The following is a 16972-nucleotide window of genomic DNA, read 5'->3' on the forward strand; positions in this document are numbered from 1 at the left end:
AAACTGAAATTCCAAACAATCAATAAAAACAGTGTTCCTGTGTTTACTGTACAGGGGATTTCTGCTTACAGACTTGCATTGAGACTAAAATGACGTCATCCCTTTGTAATTGTGTTAACTAAAACCCCAGTCTCCAGGCTCCATTACCACAGGGAAGCTACATTTATTGAATTTGATACATCTGTGGTGAATAATATAGTAACCGTGCAGTTAAAGCAAACTGTAACCGTTTAATTTTGTGAGTGATCTAAAAGAAATTACATTTTGATTTAAAAGTACCATGAAAACAAAAAGTAAAAACAATAAAATAAACACAAGGTCATATGACCGGATTTTAACGCAACTGATAATAATTTTGAACATGTTTTTGCGATGTGGAATTGAGTTCTGTGGTTCTGGGAATGTCAGATTTTTGGTGGAAACCCTCATTCATTTACGGGTCACCCAGTACTCTAGGTGGGTGCTCGAGCGAGTCACTTAATAAACAAGAGGGCCATTATGGCCCTACAATGCTCACCTAAGCAAAGGGCCACTACTCGGTGATAAAGTATTAATAAAAATGTTGCAATTTAAACATATCTTTACTGCTGACGATGCCTTGTTTTATATTTGTAAAGGGTCATGCAATGAAGCTACCTGTAAAGTTTCATTGAATTTGGCCTAGTAGTTTCAGAGATTTTTTTAAAGCAAAACATGAAGACGGCCATTTTGTCGTTGTTGTTGTTAATCAATCAGGACCCCTTGTTGTATTTTTGTAGCGGGACACCCAAGCAAGCTTCCTGTGAAGTTTTATTGAGTTTGGCCAGTTAGTTTCAGAGGAGATGTTTTTTAAGCAATTGTTGACGGACGGACGGACGGATGACAGACAAAGACCGATCACAATAGCTCACCTTGAGCACTTTGTGTATGGTGAGCTAAAAAGTAAGTGTTGCACCCTGACAAGCTTAAAACCATACCCTTGAGGAACCTCTGTGCTCCATCCAAACACTCTGGTGACAATTCGTTATCCCCAAACGAGCCCAAGAGCTCACTAACAAGTATGTCTGCCTTGACAGGAGCCTGCCAGAGGCGCATGTCGCATGAAATCACTTCCACCTGATCACCCCACATCTCGTCCCGGAGATTCTCCAAGCTGCACAGGAAATAAGTACAATGCAACCTTCATATAGAACTAAAACATTGAGCCCAAAAGATCATGAGAAACATATCAAAATGACATGAACAAATCAAACATTGCCTTAATGACTAGTTACTACCTCAATTATAAAGAGGACTTACTTATGTCATGAAATGCTACGTCAATAACATTTTGATTGCTTTACCTTACAAGCTTGAATTATTTGTTTTTTTAAGAGTCAAAATGTGGGATTTATTTGATTTAATGTGACAAAAGCTATTCTATTTAAGAAATCTCTATCATTCACCAATATGAATATGGAATATATTTTTTATGCTATTTCAACTTAAACTATCCGCAAAATCTTACAAACTTCAGATGAATTTCTTGTTGTAAAATGATAACTTACGTGACAACAGCATTTGGGTTCTTCTCAACAGCGTACAGTTTGCTGATTTTTCGATCTGCCTGTCTGCTAGCGGCAAGGGAAGCTCGAACAAGTGGCCCTCGACCCGCCCCAACTACCATCAACACACTGAAAGCAGAGAAGTGAGTAATTCATGCTATTACAAATGTAACATACCAAAGAATATTATAACAAGAGATGTTTGTCAAACATTATGCCCCCCCCTCCCTGGGGGCCTTTGAGGCAGTTTTAAGATTATGACCATTCAAAGTGTGAGGATAGTAGGTACAGTTTTTAATCACGTTCAGATGAAAATGTATCCTCTGAGCAGCAGGGAATAAGTCAATATGACAAAATTTTAATGATAATTTTAATGATAAATATGAGTTATGACCATGACCTTAGACTCTATGACCTCAAAATCCATCAACTGGTCACCCAAAACCTAAATTTCAAGTTTGATGGAATTGTTGAGTTATTACTCGGACTAGCTTTGGTCTACTGACGGACCCACCGACCGACATGTGCAAAGCAATATACCCCTCTTTTTTAAAGGGGGGCATAACTAGAGAATGCTTTTTGAAAAAGCGCTTGTCTACCCAATTGTCATAGGTGAGAAATAATCAATGATGGACATGAAATTTGTACTTTTGGACTAACAAACATAGGGGTCATCTACTGGTCATGACCAACCTGCTTACCAAGTACATGGGGGAAAGTATATAATTTGAAAAATACTGAAAATTTTGCTAGTGGTCCAGGGGTTAAGTTTACTTGTTTTCTCAGGTTTTTCAAGCTCTTTTGTATTGTACCCTATGGGTAGAAACTTAATTGTTTATCTTTTTAAGTTTTAAGTTTTATTATTCTCAAGGCCCATAATTGAGCATTGTTTTCCATGTTTACAATTTTGCCACCAATTTGCAGTATGTCGTAAAATGTTGACGAAGTTATTCCAGTAGTTCTGCAATGAACAATTCCAGTAGTTCTGCAATGAACAATGTCAGTTCATGTAATATACAGAGGTGGTTCAAGAGCATCAATGAAATAAAGGTCATTTTCATGGAAACGAACGATTATTTCTGACCACATTCGAATTGTTATCGGTGTGCTATAGGTGCTTAATGGCGGAGACAGACAAGTATTCTATCATCTGTGAAGCTTCATTTCTATTTTTAGAATTAAAATAGGAACCCAAAATGAAATATTACTCTTTTTGAAAATATGATGGTCTCTAGTGATGGGATATCGGTTGGAAAACTGCAACTGATTATCGGTTGGAATCGGTTAGCAAACCGATGCGATATATCGGAAAAATAATCGGTTAAATGTTATTTATTTTAATAATTTTCTATTCAGATATTTATGTCTTAAAAGTGACTGTTTTACTTAAATTCTAATGATCTTTTGAAAAAGTAAAGAACTTAAATTACAATCTGGTGTATACATAGCTGGCATTTGTGAGAACTGACTGGTATTATAGTGTACCTCTGTAACAATGTACATATCTAGCATACAGCAAGGAAGTACAAATATTTAGTTTCTCTGGATGATAAAACTGTGATTGTCTGGAAGAAAATAGTCATTTTTTGGTAATATTATTGTAATGGTTACGTTAGTGATAAGTTGCACCATGTTCCTACTGCTTGCTGCTAGGCAGACATTATAATATTACTACCAAAAAATTACTATTTGATTTTAAGAGAAGCTAGAAATAATCAACTGACATCTTTTAGAAATGGCACATTTCTTTTAATTTATTAGAAATTCAGAAACATAACATCTACAGCTTAAACTACTATAACTAGAACTTTGCAACAGACTAGAAGTAAATATCTCTGTACAAACGCAACAAACTGAATTGTTTGGCAAAATACAAAACATTTCAAGCTTGGCAAACTTCTTCAAAGTAATTAACACATTTTCACTTAACTTGCAAAACTTAGAAACATTACAATACTTAAGTGGTACAAAGTAACACTTTGTTTATTGTTTATGTTTACATTCTTTATTGTTTATGCCGTAACTTTACAAGGCATTTACGTACTTGATTCTGCTTTATATACATGCTCTTTTTACACCCTTACATCTCAAGTTTGATACTTTTTATTCATGAAAAAACATTTAAAACAAACAACAAATTTAAACACAAAGACAGTTAACAACTTATTTATAATAATTTTTTTCTAGATATTTAGTACAAACATCAGCATTATTCACATAAAAAACTGTTTTACACTTTAACATGTACATTGAAAGTCACTGAAAAAATCAAGTTGCATAAAAAACTAAGTTCTTTCCACCGATATAACATAATAATGGATATAGAAATGTCACAGCATTTTTGTCTCTTGTCGACAGATAGATTCAATCGGACATATCGTTATAAAATACGAAGTCTATCAAAGTTTTGCTAATTCTTTCTAACTTATTTTTTGACGCTATGGGCGCCGCCATATTGACAGTTGTGCCTAACTGTACGATGTTAAATCAATTTTCATTTGATCCGAAAATCAATAGGGGTCATCTACTAGTCATGACCAACTGGCAAATCAAGTATGAAGTCCCTGGGTGCAAGCATTCTTTAGTTATAAAGCGAAAACAATTTTTCAGCTTTAGGTCACCGCCGACATATCTTTTTTCATCTGAATGTCACAACTACCTTGACCTTTGACCTGATCTCAAAATCATTACAGGTTATGAACTGGTCATGACCAACTTGCATACCAAGTATGAAGTTCCTTCAGGATAACTTATTACTAAGGATTTTCAGTTATTGAGCAGATTCACTCAGCAGAAACTGTTTTTTCGGCGTTCTCAAGTGTGACCAATGGACTGACTGGCCAGGGCAAAAACAAAAATAAGTTAACCCTTTAGCGCATGTATACGAGATAGGCCGACATAGCTCATTACCAGATGTATACGCATTTGGCCGACCGTATCCATTACTGGATGTAAACGCATGGCCCGCATATTTCAATAGGGTCATTTCAATTTTGCATCTTTCTTTTTGTAAACAATATCCCGAATGTTTATAAAATTAAAGTTTAACCTTTTGTGTATTGATTTTCCCTTGAAAATATTGTCTGCTAAATTGAGAAGGTGTTTATACTCCCAATCGCAGGTGTGATATCCCATTGTGACGTAATAAGACCACGAGCTAAGTACTGTATGGAATTTCCCCCAAATTCATTGATGCGTAAATCATTAAATATATATCGTCAGTTCAGTTTACCATTAAAATCAATTGAGATTATATTTACTTAAAGGTAATATTTTGTTTACAAACAAAAGAAACAATTAGTAAATGAGAAAATGATGGGTAAATTTTCTGTGAAGCTTATATAATGTCCATCATAGTTTTGGCTGTAAAATAGGTCATGTGCAAGCGTTTTGTTTGATCTAGATCTTTTTATTCATACCGGAAAATCATTTATCGGCTTTCTTTTTTTGTTAACAATTTTATGAGGGGGTAATAAAGTTAAACAGACACCTTGGACTGGATCTCTCAGCTAAATGACACCGGATATTCCTGACATATTTCTGTGTATTAATACACAAGAACATAAATTGTCGGCTTTTTAATCCAGATGGGTCTTTTTTATGATAGGGGTAATAAAAATTAGATCGATCCCAGCATTTTATTACCCTTTGATTTAATGCAATTATGACATTTCAAAGAAATGTTACAAATCCATCTTGAAAATACATTCACAGCTGAAATAAAATAATTTAATAGTTCATCATTGACACCATTTATTAGATAATTTAATTATCTATAAAAAATGAATTCACATTAAAAAGATTTGGACACAATTATTTGGAGTAACATTGATTTTAAGGTCATACTGCTGTATTCATTTTCTCATTTTCAAATATCCAGAAAAGTACCTATGCAGATAAGGACTGCTTATCAGTAAGATGGCTATTGACTGGGAGGTGTAATCTGGCCACTTGTCTATGTGCTAAAGGGTTAAACACATTACAAGTCATACCCAACAATGAAGCCGAGATTGTGAAAATACCGGAATATTTTTCATCAAAAAGCAGATGAGTTAAAAATCTCATTAAATCAAAGACCTTAAGTATATCTATCACAAATTTTATACTTTTTGTTTACTTACACAGATTTAGTTTCTTTATCCTCTGGCTTTATTTTATCAAGCAATGCATAATATACTGCCTGTAATGAAAAGTAAAATGATATGCAGTACATGAATTGATAGATAAATTCATATAATGACACATTTTCTGAATTCAATTAACTAGTTGAGAATGAATATGCAATTGCTTTTACCACCAATGAATTGGTTACTTACTTTCCATAAGAACCAAAAATCTTCATTATGAAATAAAATTCTAGGATAAAATGTACCATCTGTTGGGAGTGCCCATCATTTTTCTAGTAAAGGTCACTGTGACCTTGACCTTTGACCTACTGACCAAAAAAATCAATAGCAATCAACTACCGTATTTCCCCACTTATAAGACAGTAAAATTGGGTCCCCGATTTTAACCTTAAAGAAGGGGGCCTATTTTATAAGCGAGGCTATAAGAAATTCAGATAGAATCAATTTATTGTCTGTTGATGACACCCCAATAAAAGTGGCAATATCACAACCATCAGATTAAGGCAACCATCTGCTTTGTTTCACTATGATGAACACTTGATAACGCTCATTATTGGCAAACGCTTGTTATTGGTCCAAACATGTGGTTGATCATAGGAGACACTTTTTGCTGCCTTTATGTTGAAAATATTTTGGATCTTGTTCGCCTTGTTATTTAACCATGTCCGAAATAAAACTTACGATCCATCAGCTGCAATCTAAACAAACATATTAACACATGTACTGGAATGTGTCATGTGTGTCGGCTGCAGATGAAACTGTAATTTGTGATGTCAGAGCACGTGCAGTGTAGAGATGAAATGCGCGTGGCAATGTGTTTTTTATTTAAATCGGTCAAACCATTTTACTTCCACGATTGCGTCTAGGCTGGTTAGAAATTACTATACGATCAGAAAAATAATAATCAATAATCGTCGGCTGAGAACCTTCAAATCATGGCAGAAATAATTGAATTCACTACAAATATGAATGAACATTTGGGTGTTCAAAAATAAGATACATAAAATAAATCCTCAACCGCGTAACTGTGTTCAATTATTAACCTACCTCCACATTAAGAGCTCATAGTTGACAATAAAATCGGCGATTTTCTTTAAGTAAATCAACAAATTTTGTTGATAATTGACTGTTTAGCTTGAACAATATCACAGACTTGGAAAAATTGAAATGCTGAATTTGATTTGCTTTAAAAATTGACCCTGTCTTATAAATGAGTCTATACAAAAAACACCAGATTTCATGGGCAAAGTTAGCGGGTCGTCTTATATAGCAGGTCGCCTTATAGGCGGGGGAATACGGTACTGACCATGACTAATGTGCAAGTTATTAATTGAAAACAAAAGTGTGATGCGGATTACTCTTCAATACAAAGTAGTCCCTATATGTCTGCTTTGCTTAAAAGGCAATGCAATATGAATGTCATGAAACCATATAAGTAATTCAATCATAAAAAGTATGTCTCTATCTAACCTTCTGATACTGGGAGTACTTAATGGGGTCTTTCTCAAAGATTTCATATGTCTGAGACTCAAGGTTGTCCATTAGGGGCTGCAGAGGGCACTGGAGGTAATCCTCATATCCCTTCGCAAACTGTGTCACTGTGTCAGGAGTTGGCTGTGTCTAAAACAAATTACATGACACCAAACCACCCTGATTAAATATTCATAACTTTTAAAACTACATCTACAAGTCACTTGATAACCATGGACAAACAAATGCACTTGGACTTGAATTCAATATAAATTATATTATCAAACAAAGGTTGTCTTCATATGATTCACTTTCATGTCAATTTTGAGCATATGTGTGTATACATCAAATGCTTTTAATCAACTCAACATTTAAGGCTGTGCTCCCGCAAAATTACAACCGAGAAACAATTTGTTTAAAAGTATATCAGTTTGTTTTTATCTAAACGCATTTGGATGTTACCGGTATATCAATTAAATAATTTTCATTGAAATTTTATATTTCAATAAAATTAATTTAGCATATCAAAGTGAGTGAAATGGCCCCATTTAGTCTGTAAAACTTATGAATTGTATGCTTCTAACCAGACACCAATGAGAGTAGTTTGCATTTCCTAATCTACAATATTTCCTACCTGCCAGAGGTGGTCTATGTACATTTCATGTTTGGTCTCCAAAGCTACTGCTTTATTTCCTACCTGCCAGAGGTGGTCTAGGTACTGCTGGTATGAGTGGATCCCCTTCTCTGGGTGGCGGTCAACACCGGTCAATATCAGTTGAACATCAAGCTAAATAGGCAGATGTCAAACAACAGTCAGCATTCAATGTTTGCATACTTACAGAAAATTGACTTTTGAAGACATGAATACTTAATAAAACCTTAACACTGTACTTGCAACTTCAAACTTTAAGCCATATTACAAACTAGAACTGGATCCCAATAAATTACTTTAATTTCAAACAGAATACCTAACATCAAACTAGAAGCTTAGTATCAAACTAGAAGCCTAATATCAAACTAGAACCCTAATATCAAACTAGAAGCCAAGTATCAAACTAGAAGCCTTGTATCAAACTAGAACCCTAATATCAAACTAGAAGCCTAGTATCAAACCAGAAGCCTTGTATCAAACTAGAAGTCTAGTATCAAACCAGAAGCCTAATATAATACTAGAAGCCTATTATCAAACAAGAAGCCTAATATCAAACTAGAAGCCTAGTATCAAACTAGAAGCCTAATATCAAACTAGAAGCCTGGTATAAAACAAGAAGCCTAAATTAAACTAGAAGCCTAATATCAAACTAGAAGCCTTATATAAAACTAGAAGCCTTGTATCAAACTAGAAGCCAAAAATCAAACTAGAAGCCTAGTATCAACTATAAGCCTAGTATCAAACTAGAAGCCTAATATCAACTAGAAGCCTAGTATCAAACTAGAAGCCTTGTATCAAACTAGAAGCCTAGTATCAAACTAGAAGCCTTGTATCAAACTAGAAGCCTAGTATCAAACTAGAAGCCTAATATAAAACTAGAAGCCTTGTATCAAACTAGAAGCCATATATCAAACTAGAAGCCTAATATAAAACTAAAGCCTTGTATCAAACTAGAAGCCTAATATCAACTTTAAGCCTAATATCAAACAAGAAGCCTAGTATTGAGCTAGAAGCATAGTATCAAAGTAGAACCCTAACATCAAACTAGAAGCCTAGTATCAAACTAGAAGCTCACTATCAAACTAGAAGCCTAACTTCCACAGCTTTCATTTTATTCCTCTTAAAGAAATTCAGTTGCAGAGCTTAGTCCCCTCAAGCCTTAAACATTTTTTTTTTAAATGTTAAGTACACAAAACTGTGTAGAGTGTAACCTTAAAGAGACTGCGAAGGTATCCCTGGTGTGTTTTAGAGAGGACAGGGTAGCCCTTCTTGTTAGTGAGGAAGAGGCTTGTAGAGATGATGACTGCCTTGACTGGCTCCGCAAGCCACCGTTGGAGGCTTGAGTATGGGGGTAGGTCTTCTGTTAGCTCCAAGGCAACGCTGATACGTTTATTGGAGTCGCACATGGTCCGGAATGTGTTCCACCTGTTACAGTGAAGAAGTCAGTAACCAGAAATATGACAAGTTTTAGATCAAACAAGACTAAACCGGAGCATCGCTTATAGATGCAAACGCCCATACTTTTCTCCCAGTCAATCAAGGAACATAACTAAACTGATATAAAAGTCAGTCATTGGCTGCCCTGCATTAACCCATATATCGTTATTGCCACTGGTAACATGTGAACTTAGTTTCATCTGAATATCTTTTTGATAAGTTTTTGAGTTCTGGTCAAACTTTTATCAAACCATAACAACAACATTGATGACATAAGATTATGTCAATGCCTCAAATAGTTTTAGCTCATCTGCATTTTGAAGAAAAGATGTCAAGGTATTTTGATGAACAACAGACTAACGTTTGTGTTTTCTGCTTGGTGCTTTTGTTTTCTTTGAAGGATTGAAGAGCAAAATTGAATTTCATGAGCTCGGCAATACCTTCCCATACTTACGTTTACTTGCATGATTAGCCTTAAAAGATTTGCAATCCAAGATTTTTTTTATGAGTCAGTAATGCATCTGCAAGCACTAAATTCTATACTAGAACTGTAAGCCATAGGCTAACGAATACCCCCCACCCCTCCATGTCTAGGTTGTTTGCCCTGGAGTTAGGCCGGACAAAGCTAATTTTGCCTACAAGGGGAGATAACTCCAGTCAGGGTCATGTGACCTATACCAAATTCCCAGAGGCTAAAGTTTACAACATGGCCATTAATTTCTGAAAGTTTGATAAAGATTTGTTGAATAATAACAAAGATGAATCCCGGACAGGGCTTATTTTGCCTACTTTAACACATCAAGGGGAGATAACTCTGGTCAGGGTCATGTGACCCGTACCAATTTCACAGAGGCGCAAGTTTACATCATGGCCATTAATATCTGAAAGTTTGAAAAAGATTTGTTCAATAACGACAAAGATGAATCCCGGACAAAAAAAAAACGGACGGACAGACGGACAGACGGACAGACAGACAGACAGACAGACGGACAGACGGACAACCCGATTCCAGTATACCCCCCCCAAACTTTGTTTTGGGGGGTATAAAAAGTCAGCCTAGCTTTACATTACCATTCCCACGTGTCATCACTGGGCTGTCGGCCCCCATCTCTCTCCTCCCCCTCAACAATGTCCTCCACACAGTCTGCACTGTTCATTGTCGGCACGTGCATCCAGAATTGCTAAAATGTCCAACAAACAAGATCTAGATCACCAAGACCTCTAATGTAACAACAAAAGAAAAATAATAGTATTTTTGTTTTACACTGAAATGTTTTTGCTTATACTTTATTAACATCGCTGTCAGTAGTCATTGTGATGGACAGCGGGATAGCTAGATACAACATCTCTTCCCTTCTCACATAAAAACATATCAAGGTAATTTTGAACACTCAGAATGTAAATTCCTTCCCCTTTATTGCAAAAATCCCCAATCAAAATGTTTGTTGTCATGGGTATCTGGCCCCAATTTCTCGTACAATAATCTAATTACAGGATAAAGCTCTGCACACTGTTTTAACTCTGGTAAAAATTATGAAATATTCTCCTATACAAAGGGTTCAGAGACTTTCAAATGAAATAATTTTAAGACAATCATGATGAACTATTTTTTTATTATAAAATCAAGTCATTTCACTAAATGAAATGATAAACTTAAACATGTCACACTTAAAATATTTTGAGAAATTGGGGCCCGGAATCTTAATGTAGCATTCGAAATTCAACAACAATTGTCCTTTATGTAAAAAAAAAAAATACACTCTTACTCCCAAATAAGATTTCAACATTTAATACAATTGTTTCAATATACCCAAGGGATGAACAAATGTCAAAAACAATGGTTCTCATGAAAGATAACAAGTTTAATTTAAACGAAATGTGCAGAAAACACGGTATTGTGCAGAAAACACGGTATTTCTACCTTATGAGACCATAGTAAATTGCAGTAAATCTTTTAGCATTTACCAATCATTTAATGTTTTTTTGAGTTTTTAGCTATTAAATACGCAGTTATAATATTGTTAATAGTAATTAATATTTTCCATAAATGCATTATAAAGTAATTATTTGAGGAGTATTACTCAAAATTTAAGTTTGTTTTACATGTGTATGTGTTGATTATGAATAGGAGTGTCACGTTAAACTTCCATGAAAATCTTTCATTGTTCAATATACCTGCTGAAAGAAGCCTCCCTGGATGTGCTCATTGAGAGAGCGGGCCATGTTCATCATGTTGCCGTTTTTCATTGGAATGAGAACAGCCGGTAAACCCAGGTGGGAGGCGTAGTTCAGCTCCTCTTTAAATGCCTGAAAGATGGATGGATTCATTGTAACAGCATAAACCATACTGCTAGGATTAATTCCTCAAGATAGATAAGCATCTGATTCCAAGTGGAAAATCCTGAGTTTAATTGCCCTTCTGACGTGGCATATCTGCATTTTCAGCTATTAAATACATGGTTACAATCTTGTTATCAGTAATTAATATTTTCCATAAATGCATTATTTAGTGAGTAGTTAAAGGTTTATCACTCAAAAATTAAGTTTGTTATACATGTGTTTGTATTGATTTTGATTAAGAGTGTCACTTTAAGTAATTTAACAAGGAACGCCGCAATGCTTTCAGGTTTTCAATGATTGACAGAAGAACTTCAGCCTGTGTCTGTTTTTCTATTTTTAGTAACAGTGATCTTGACCATAGGGACCCCAAACGCAATCACATGAAAGGTATCCATAAACTCTTCCTTTATACGAAGTTTGGTCAAGATATGTGGACCCTGACTCAAGTTATTCAGTTTCAACCATTCTTCTATTTTTAGTAACAGTGACCTTGATCCTAGGGACCCCAAACACAATCCCATGACAGGTCTCCATAAACTCTCGCTTTATACCAAGTTTGGTCAAGATATATGGACCCTGACTCAAGGTATTCAGTTTCAACTGTTTTTTTTCTATTTTTAGTAACAGTGACCTTGACCCTATGAACCCCAAACACAATCCCATGAAAGGTCTCAATAAACTCTTCCTTTATACCAAGTTGGGTCAAGATATGTCAACCCTAACTAAAGTTATTCAGTTTCAACAGTTTTTCTATTTTTAGTACAGTGACCTTGACCTTGACCCTATGGACCCCAAATGCAATCCCATGAAAGGTCTCCAAAACTCTTTCTTTATACCAAGTTTGGTCAAGATATGTGGACCCTAACTAATGTTATTCAGTTTCAACCATTTTTCTATTTTTAGTAACTATCTATAAACACTTCCTATAGACCAAGTTTGGTCAAGATATGTCAACCCAAACTAAAGTTATTCAGCTTCAACCGGTTTTCTTTTTTTAGTAGTAGTGACCTTGACCTTGACCCTAGGGACCCCAAATGCAATCCCATGAAAGGTATCCATAAACTCTTCCTATAGACCAAGTTTGGTCAAGATATGTCAACCCTAACTCAAGTTATTCAGTTTCAAGTGTTTTTCTAGTTTTAGTAACAATGTCCTTGAGCTTGACCCTAGGGACCCCAAACGCAATCCCATGAAAGGTATCTATAAACTCTATCTATAGACCAACCCTTACTGAAATTATTCAGTTTCATAGGTGAGTTTGACGCTGCCTGGCTGCCCGCCGGAACAATGACGTTAGTCACTTTGTGAAAACCTGGTTAAAAATGACAATATTTGGTGTCTACACATTTTGAAATAGCCTGCTGCGAACAGTGGTCCAAATCGGCCACAAGCAGGACTTGTTGATTTTTTTATGGCAAGCACTAGAATAAAGATTAGACCTTGTTAGTCCATGCTTTATTTCGATGCCTGCGAATGTCATATCGGACCCCAACATTCCTCCATTGTTCTATGAAATAAACGCTGAAGCAAATAAACCTGTTAAGGCATATGCAATAGAAAGTTGTAATAATAACAAGCAAATTTGTTGAATTGATATCACCCGCCTGATTAGGCAAAGTTAATGGATTGGAAATGAAAAGTTGGTGGAATATTCCTATATTCAGGGCTTCTAAAAACCGGCAATTTGGCGGTCTGGACCGATTTTGACCAAGCCAGACCGATTTCAGTTTCAAAAAGTGTAAATTATGTGCTTGCAGCTATCCTGATTAAGTGTTAAAATCGGTCCATATTTTCACATGGTAATATGCTATGTCGTCGTCAATCATTACATGATATATCTGTTTATTGATTACCAAACAGCTAAATTTAAATTGTAACAAAGAAGCATTGCTGGTTAAAAACGGTTTTAAAGATAAATGCAATTGTCATTGTTAATCCGTGAAAGCATTAAAATTCAGAATTAATTAACCTAATCATATATAGGATACTAACAGCGACACGCTTGATTAACTACAGAGTCTGATAGCTGAGTGCGCCACTTAAGTCATTTTAATTCACAGTAATGAAAATTTTGTTGTCGATATCAAACTTATAGCTTGAAGCCCCAATTATAAAACTAGATATTTATTATTATTCAAGATTATCAGTTGAATTTTGACCTGCTGTAGAAGCATTAAGCAAATAAATCATAATACTGTTTCATTTTTTGTCCGCTGATCGCTTCCCGCCAGCCGCAGTTTATTATGATAACAAAGGTTCTTGTTAGAAACGCCGCAGAACTCGATGAGAATCTCATTCTAATTAAGCTTGTATCAATGGCTATCTAAATCTGCTATGATGGTTCTAGAGCCCTCTTACCAATTGCCACATCGCAAAAATATATTGACAGAATAAACGTCACGAAAATGTGTGACATTTCTATATAATCGGACTTTTGAACAGGTCTTTTTTTTTGAGGGGGTGGGGCGGGGGAGGGGGGTGGCGGGGTTGTCGCCTGGTCCGGACCAAACTTTTAGAAGCCCTGCCTATATTAACATGTAATATGTGGCTGCAGAGAAATGGACCATTATGAACTTGGATATAAGTTTTAGTTTGTTTGGAATTACTAGTTTAGTATTTGAAATAAAAGTTTTGTATATAGATTAACATTTGTAATAGTTTCTATGAATTTGAATGATTTCAAAGTGAAATTTCAGATATGTCTGAATTGATAACAGTACATAGTGGAAAATGACATTTTAAGGTACCTGTTGATCATGTTCACTGTGTGTTATTTTCAAGCTCATAGGAGCTTCTTGTTGGTGATTATTGATTATAACCTATCATAATCGATTATAATGGAAGTTGATGGAAGTAAATCATCATAAAATACATATATTTAGTATCATGTGTTCAGTCATACATGTATGAACATAATCCGACCAATCACTACCATGAAATGGTTTCGGACAAGATTTTTGTAAGATTTGACCTAGTGACCTAATTTTTTATCACATGTGACCCAGTTTTCTATTTTTTTATCACATGTGACCCAGTTTTAAACATGTCAAAAAGTTCATCAAGGAAAACATTCTGATCAAGTTTCATGAATATTAGACCATAGATATTGCCTTAAATGTGTTTCAAAGATTTTTCTAAGATTTGACCTAGTTTTTGACCCCATGTGCCCCACTTTTACAAGCGTTCCATATTTAATCAAGGGGTAAATAATGACTAAGTTTGAACATAATCCGACCAATCATTTCCATTCCTGACAAAAAAAATCTAAGATTTGACCTAGTGACCTAATTTTCAATCATATGTGACCCAGTTTTAAATAAGTCCAAGATTTCAGCAAGGAAAACATTCTGATTAAGTTTTATGTATATTTGACCATGTATAATGCCTATAGTATGTTCCAAAGATTTGACCTAATGACCTAGTTTTTGACCCCATGTGACCAATTTTTTGAAGTGGTCCATATTTCATCAAGGGGTACATCATGACCAATTTTGAACATAACTTGACCAATCATTACTATAATATGGTTCCGGACAAGATTTTTCTAAGATTTGACCTAGTGACCTATGTTTTGATCATATGTGACCCAGTTTTATTTACGACCAAGAGTTCATCAAGGAAAACATTCTGATTAAGTTTCATAAATATTTGACCATGCATAATGCCTCTAGTATGGTCTAAAGATTTTTCTAAACTTTGACCTAGTGACCTAGTTTTTGACCCCATGTGACCCACAAATGGTCCAGATTTGATCAAGGGGAACATTCTGACCAAGTTTGAACATTTTCCGATCAATACTTACCAAGATATGGTACCCTACAGACGGACGGAATGACAGACGGACAACGCCAAAACAATATCCCCCCCTCGAAACCTTTGGTTCGGGGGGAAAATAACAAGAGTTGTTTGTCAAACATTAGGTCCAGGCTTTGTTGAGTTACCACTGGGAGAAGCTTTGTTAACTTTTTCGTGTTAAAGGTCACTGTGACCTTGACCTTTGACCCGATGAAATCCAAAATCGACATGGTCCATCTTCTGGTTAGGCCCTTTCTTCATGTCAAGTTTGATGACCATACGTCCAGGACTTGTTGAGTTATCACTCGGAAAAGCTTTGGTCTACCGATGGACCAACCCACCGATGGATCGGCATGTGCAAAGCAATATACCCCTCTTCTTTGAAGGGGGGCATAATAATAATAAAAGCTTTATTTACTGAAGGTTACAAATTTAGACATATGAGAACATATATTCTAATTTTCAATATGCCTTCAAAGTAAAGAAACAAAAGAAAAAGCATTATTCTTATTCTATCAAGCACATTTCCAACGCATCTACGAAAAATGTATATATATTTTTATTACACTTTAAAACTATTAAAAATAATATCTGTTGTTTGTCGAAGCTATGATAGCAGAAATGTTGAATGTATGCATTTATTTGCATTTTGGGAGAGTAATTGACAACATAAACGCTGAAAGCGGACACAGTTGGTACGATCAATATCAATTGTCAGTGCAGGCTTGTCATTGCACTTGACATGCGTTTACTTTTGACAAACAGGTGTTCATCAAACATTAAATGATTTTTTGTCTAAAGAAAGGACAGAATATCTGATTACTTTGAAATATTCCCACCTTTTGTATTTTTACGAGTCAGGTCCGACAAGTTTGGTGAAGTCTGCATATGGTTGTAGGTCTGGAAAACTTAGTAATTAATCCCAATTAATCCCAGCCAAGAATAATTTTCTTAAAAAAAACCCCTCAAGCTTCAATGCACCATCCCATTTATAAACAATATTATAGGATACAATGTAATTATGCTCACTATTTCAGAGTTTTTCCTGATATGGTCCACTGCTGAATCTAGCTGTAGCCATGGTGATGTTTTACCCACAATTAAACTGCCCCAGTCTGTAAAAAAATAAAGGGAAAAAAAGACATCTATAATACGTTTAAATAAAAGTTTTACTAGTCTAGAAAATTATTATCAAATCATTTCTACAAGGTTATAACTTTTAGCATTTGATTCAAACAGTCTACAAATTCATTAATGAAACCTTATGTTACATGGGGTGTTAAAATTGCAAGCACAAGTGCTGTAACATTCTTATTTTTTAATATTTGTACACAATTCTTTAAACAAACATAGCTCTATATACTTTTTATTAATTTTCAGAAGCAAAATTACAAAATTAAATTTAAATGTATAAATAATTGCAGAAGGTCTATGTCAAAATATACACATGTCAAATTTTGTCCAAATATTCCCCAGAGTGCTTTACACACAATTCTCTTGTCTGTGAACCCAAGTTTTAAAGCAGTTGTTGAAGTATTCTGTCGGTATTCTTCTGATAAACTCCCGAAAAACCACTGGCAGGTCTTTGACGTCGTCGAAACATGAGCCTCTTAACTCGTTCTTGATGG

General features: G+C 35.1%; 1 protein-coding gene across 2 annotated transcripts in view; it reads right to left on the reverse strand.

Moving 5' to 3' along the window:
• LOC128243045 (protein arginine N-methyltransferase 5-like) overlaps positions 1-16972 on the reverse strand; it is a 47918-nt gene that overhangs the window by 15998 nt on the left and 14948 nt on the right. The window contains exons 3-11 of one of the 2 annotated variants that reach the window (XM_052960535.1): positions 16374-16459; positions 11385-11516; positions 10281-10390; positions 8984-9197; positions 7818-7907; positions 7121-7270; positions 5645-5703; positions 1527-1652; positions 957-1132 (exon numbers count right to left, since the gene is read on the reverse strand). In XM_052960535.1, coding sequence (XP_052816495.1) covers positions 957-1132; positions 1527-1652; positions 5645-5703; positions 7121-7270; positions 7818-7907; positions 8984-9197; positions 10281-10390; positions 11385-11516; positions 16374-16459 — 1143 coding nt within the window. Of the gene's footprint in view, positions 1-956; positions 1133-1526; positions 1653-5644; positions 5704-7120; positions 7271-7754; positions 7908-8983; positions 9198-10280; positions 10391-11384; positions 11517-16373; positions 16460-16972 lie in introns of both variants that reach the window. The other variant, XM_052960534.1, reaches the window with a different exon arrangement.

The sequence above is a fragment of the Mya arenaria genome, chromosome 8, assembly GCF_026914265.1.
Source record: "Mya arenaria isolate MELC-2E11 chromosome 8, ASM2691426v1".
Taxonomy (NCBI): domain Eukaryota; kingdom Metazoa; phylum Mollusca; class Bivalvia; order Myida; family Myidae; genus Mya; species Mya arenaria.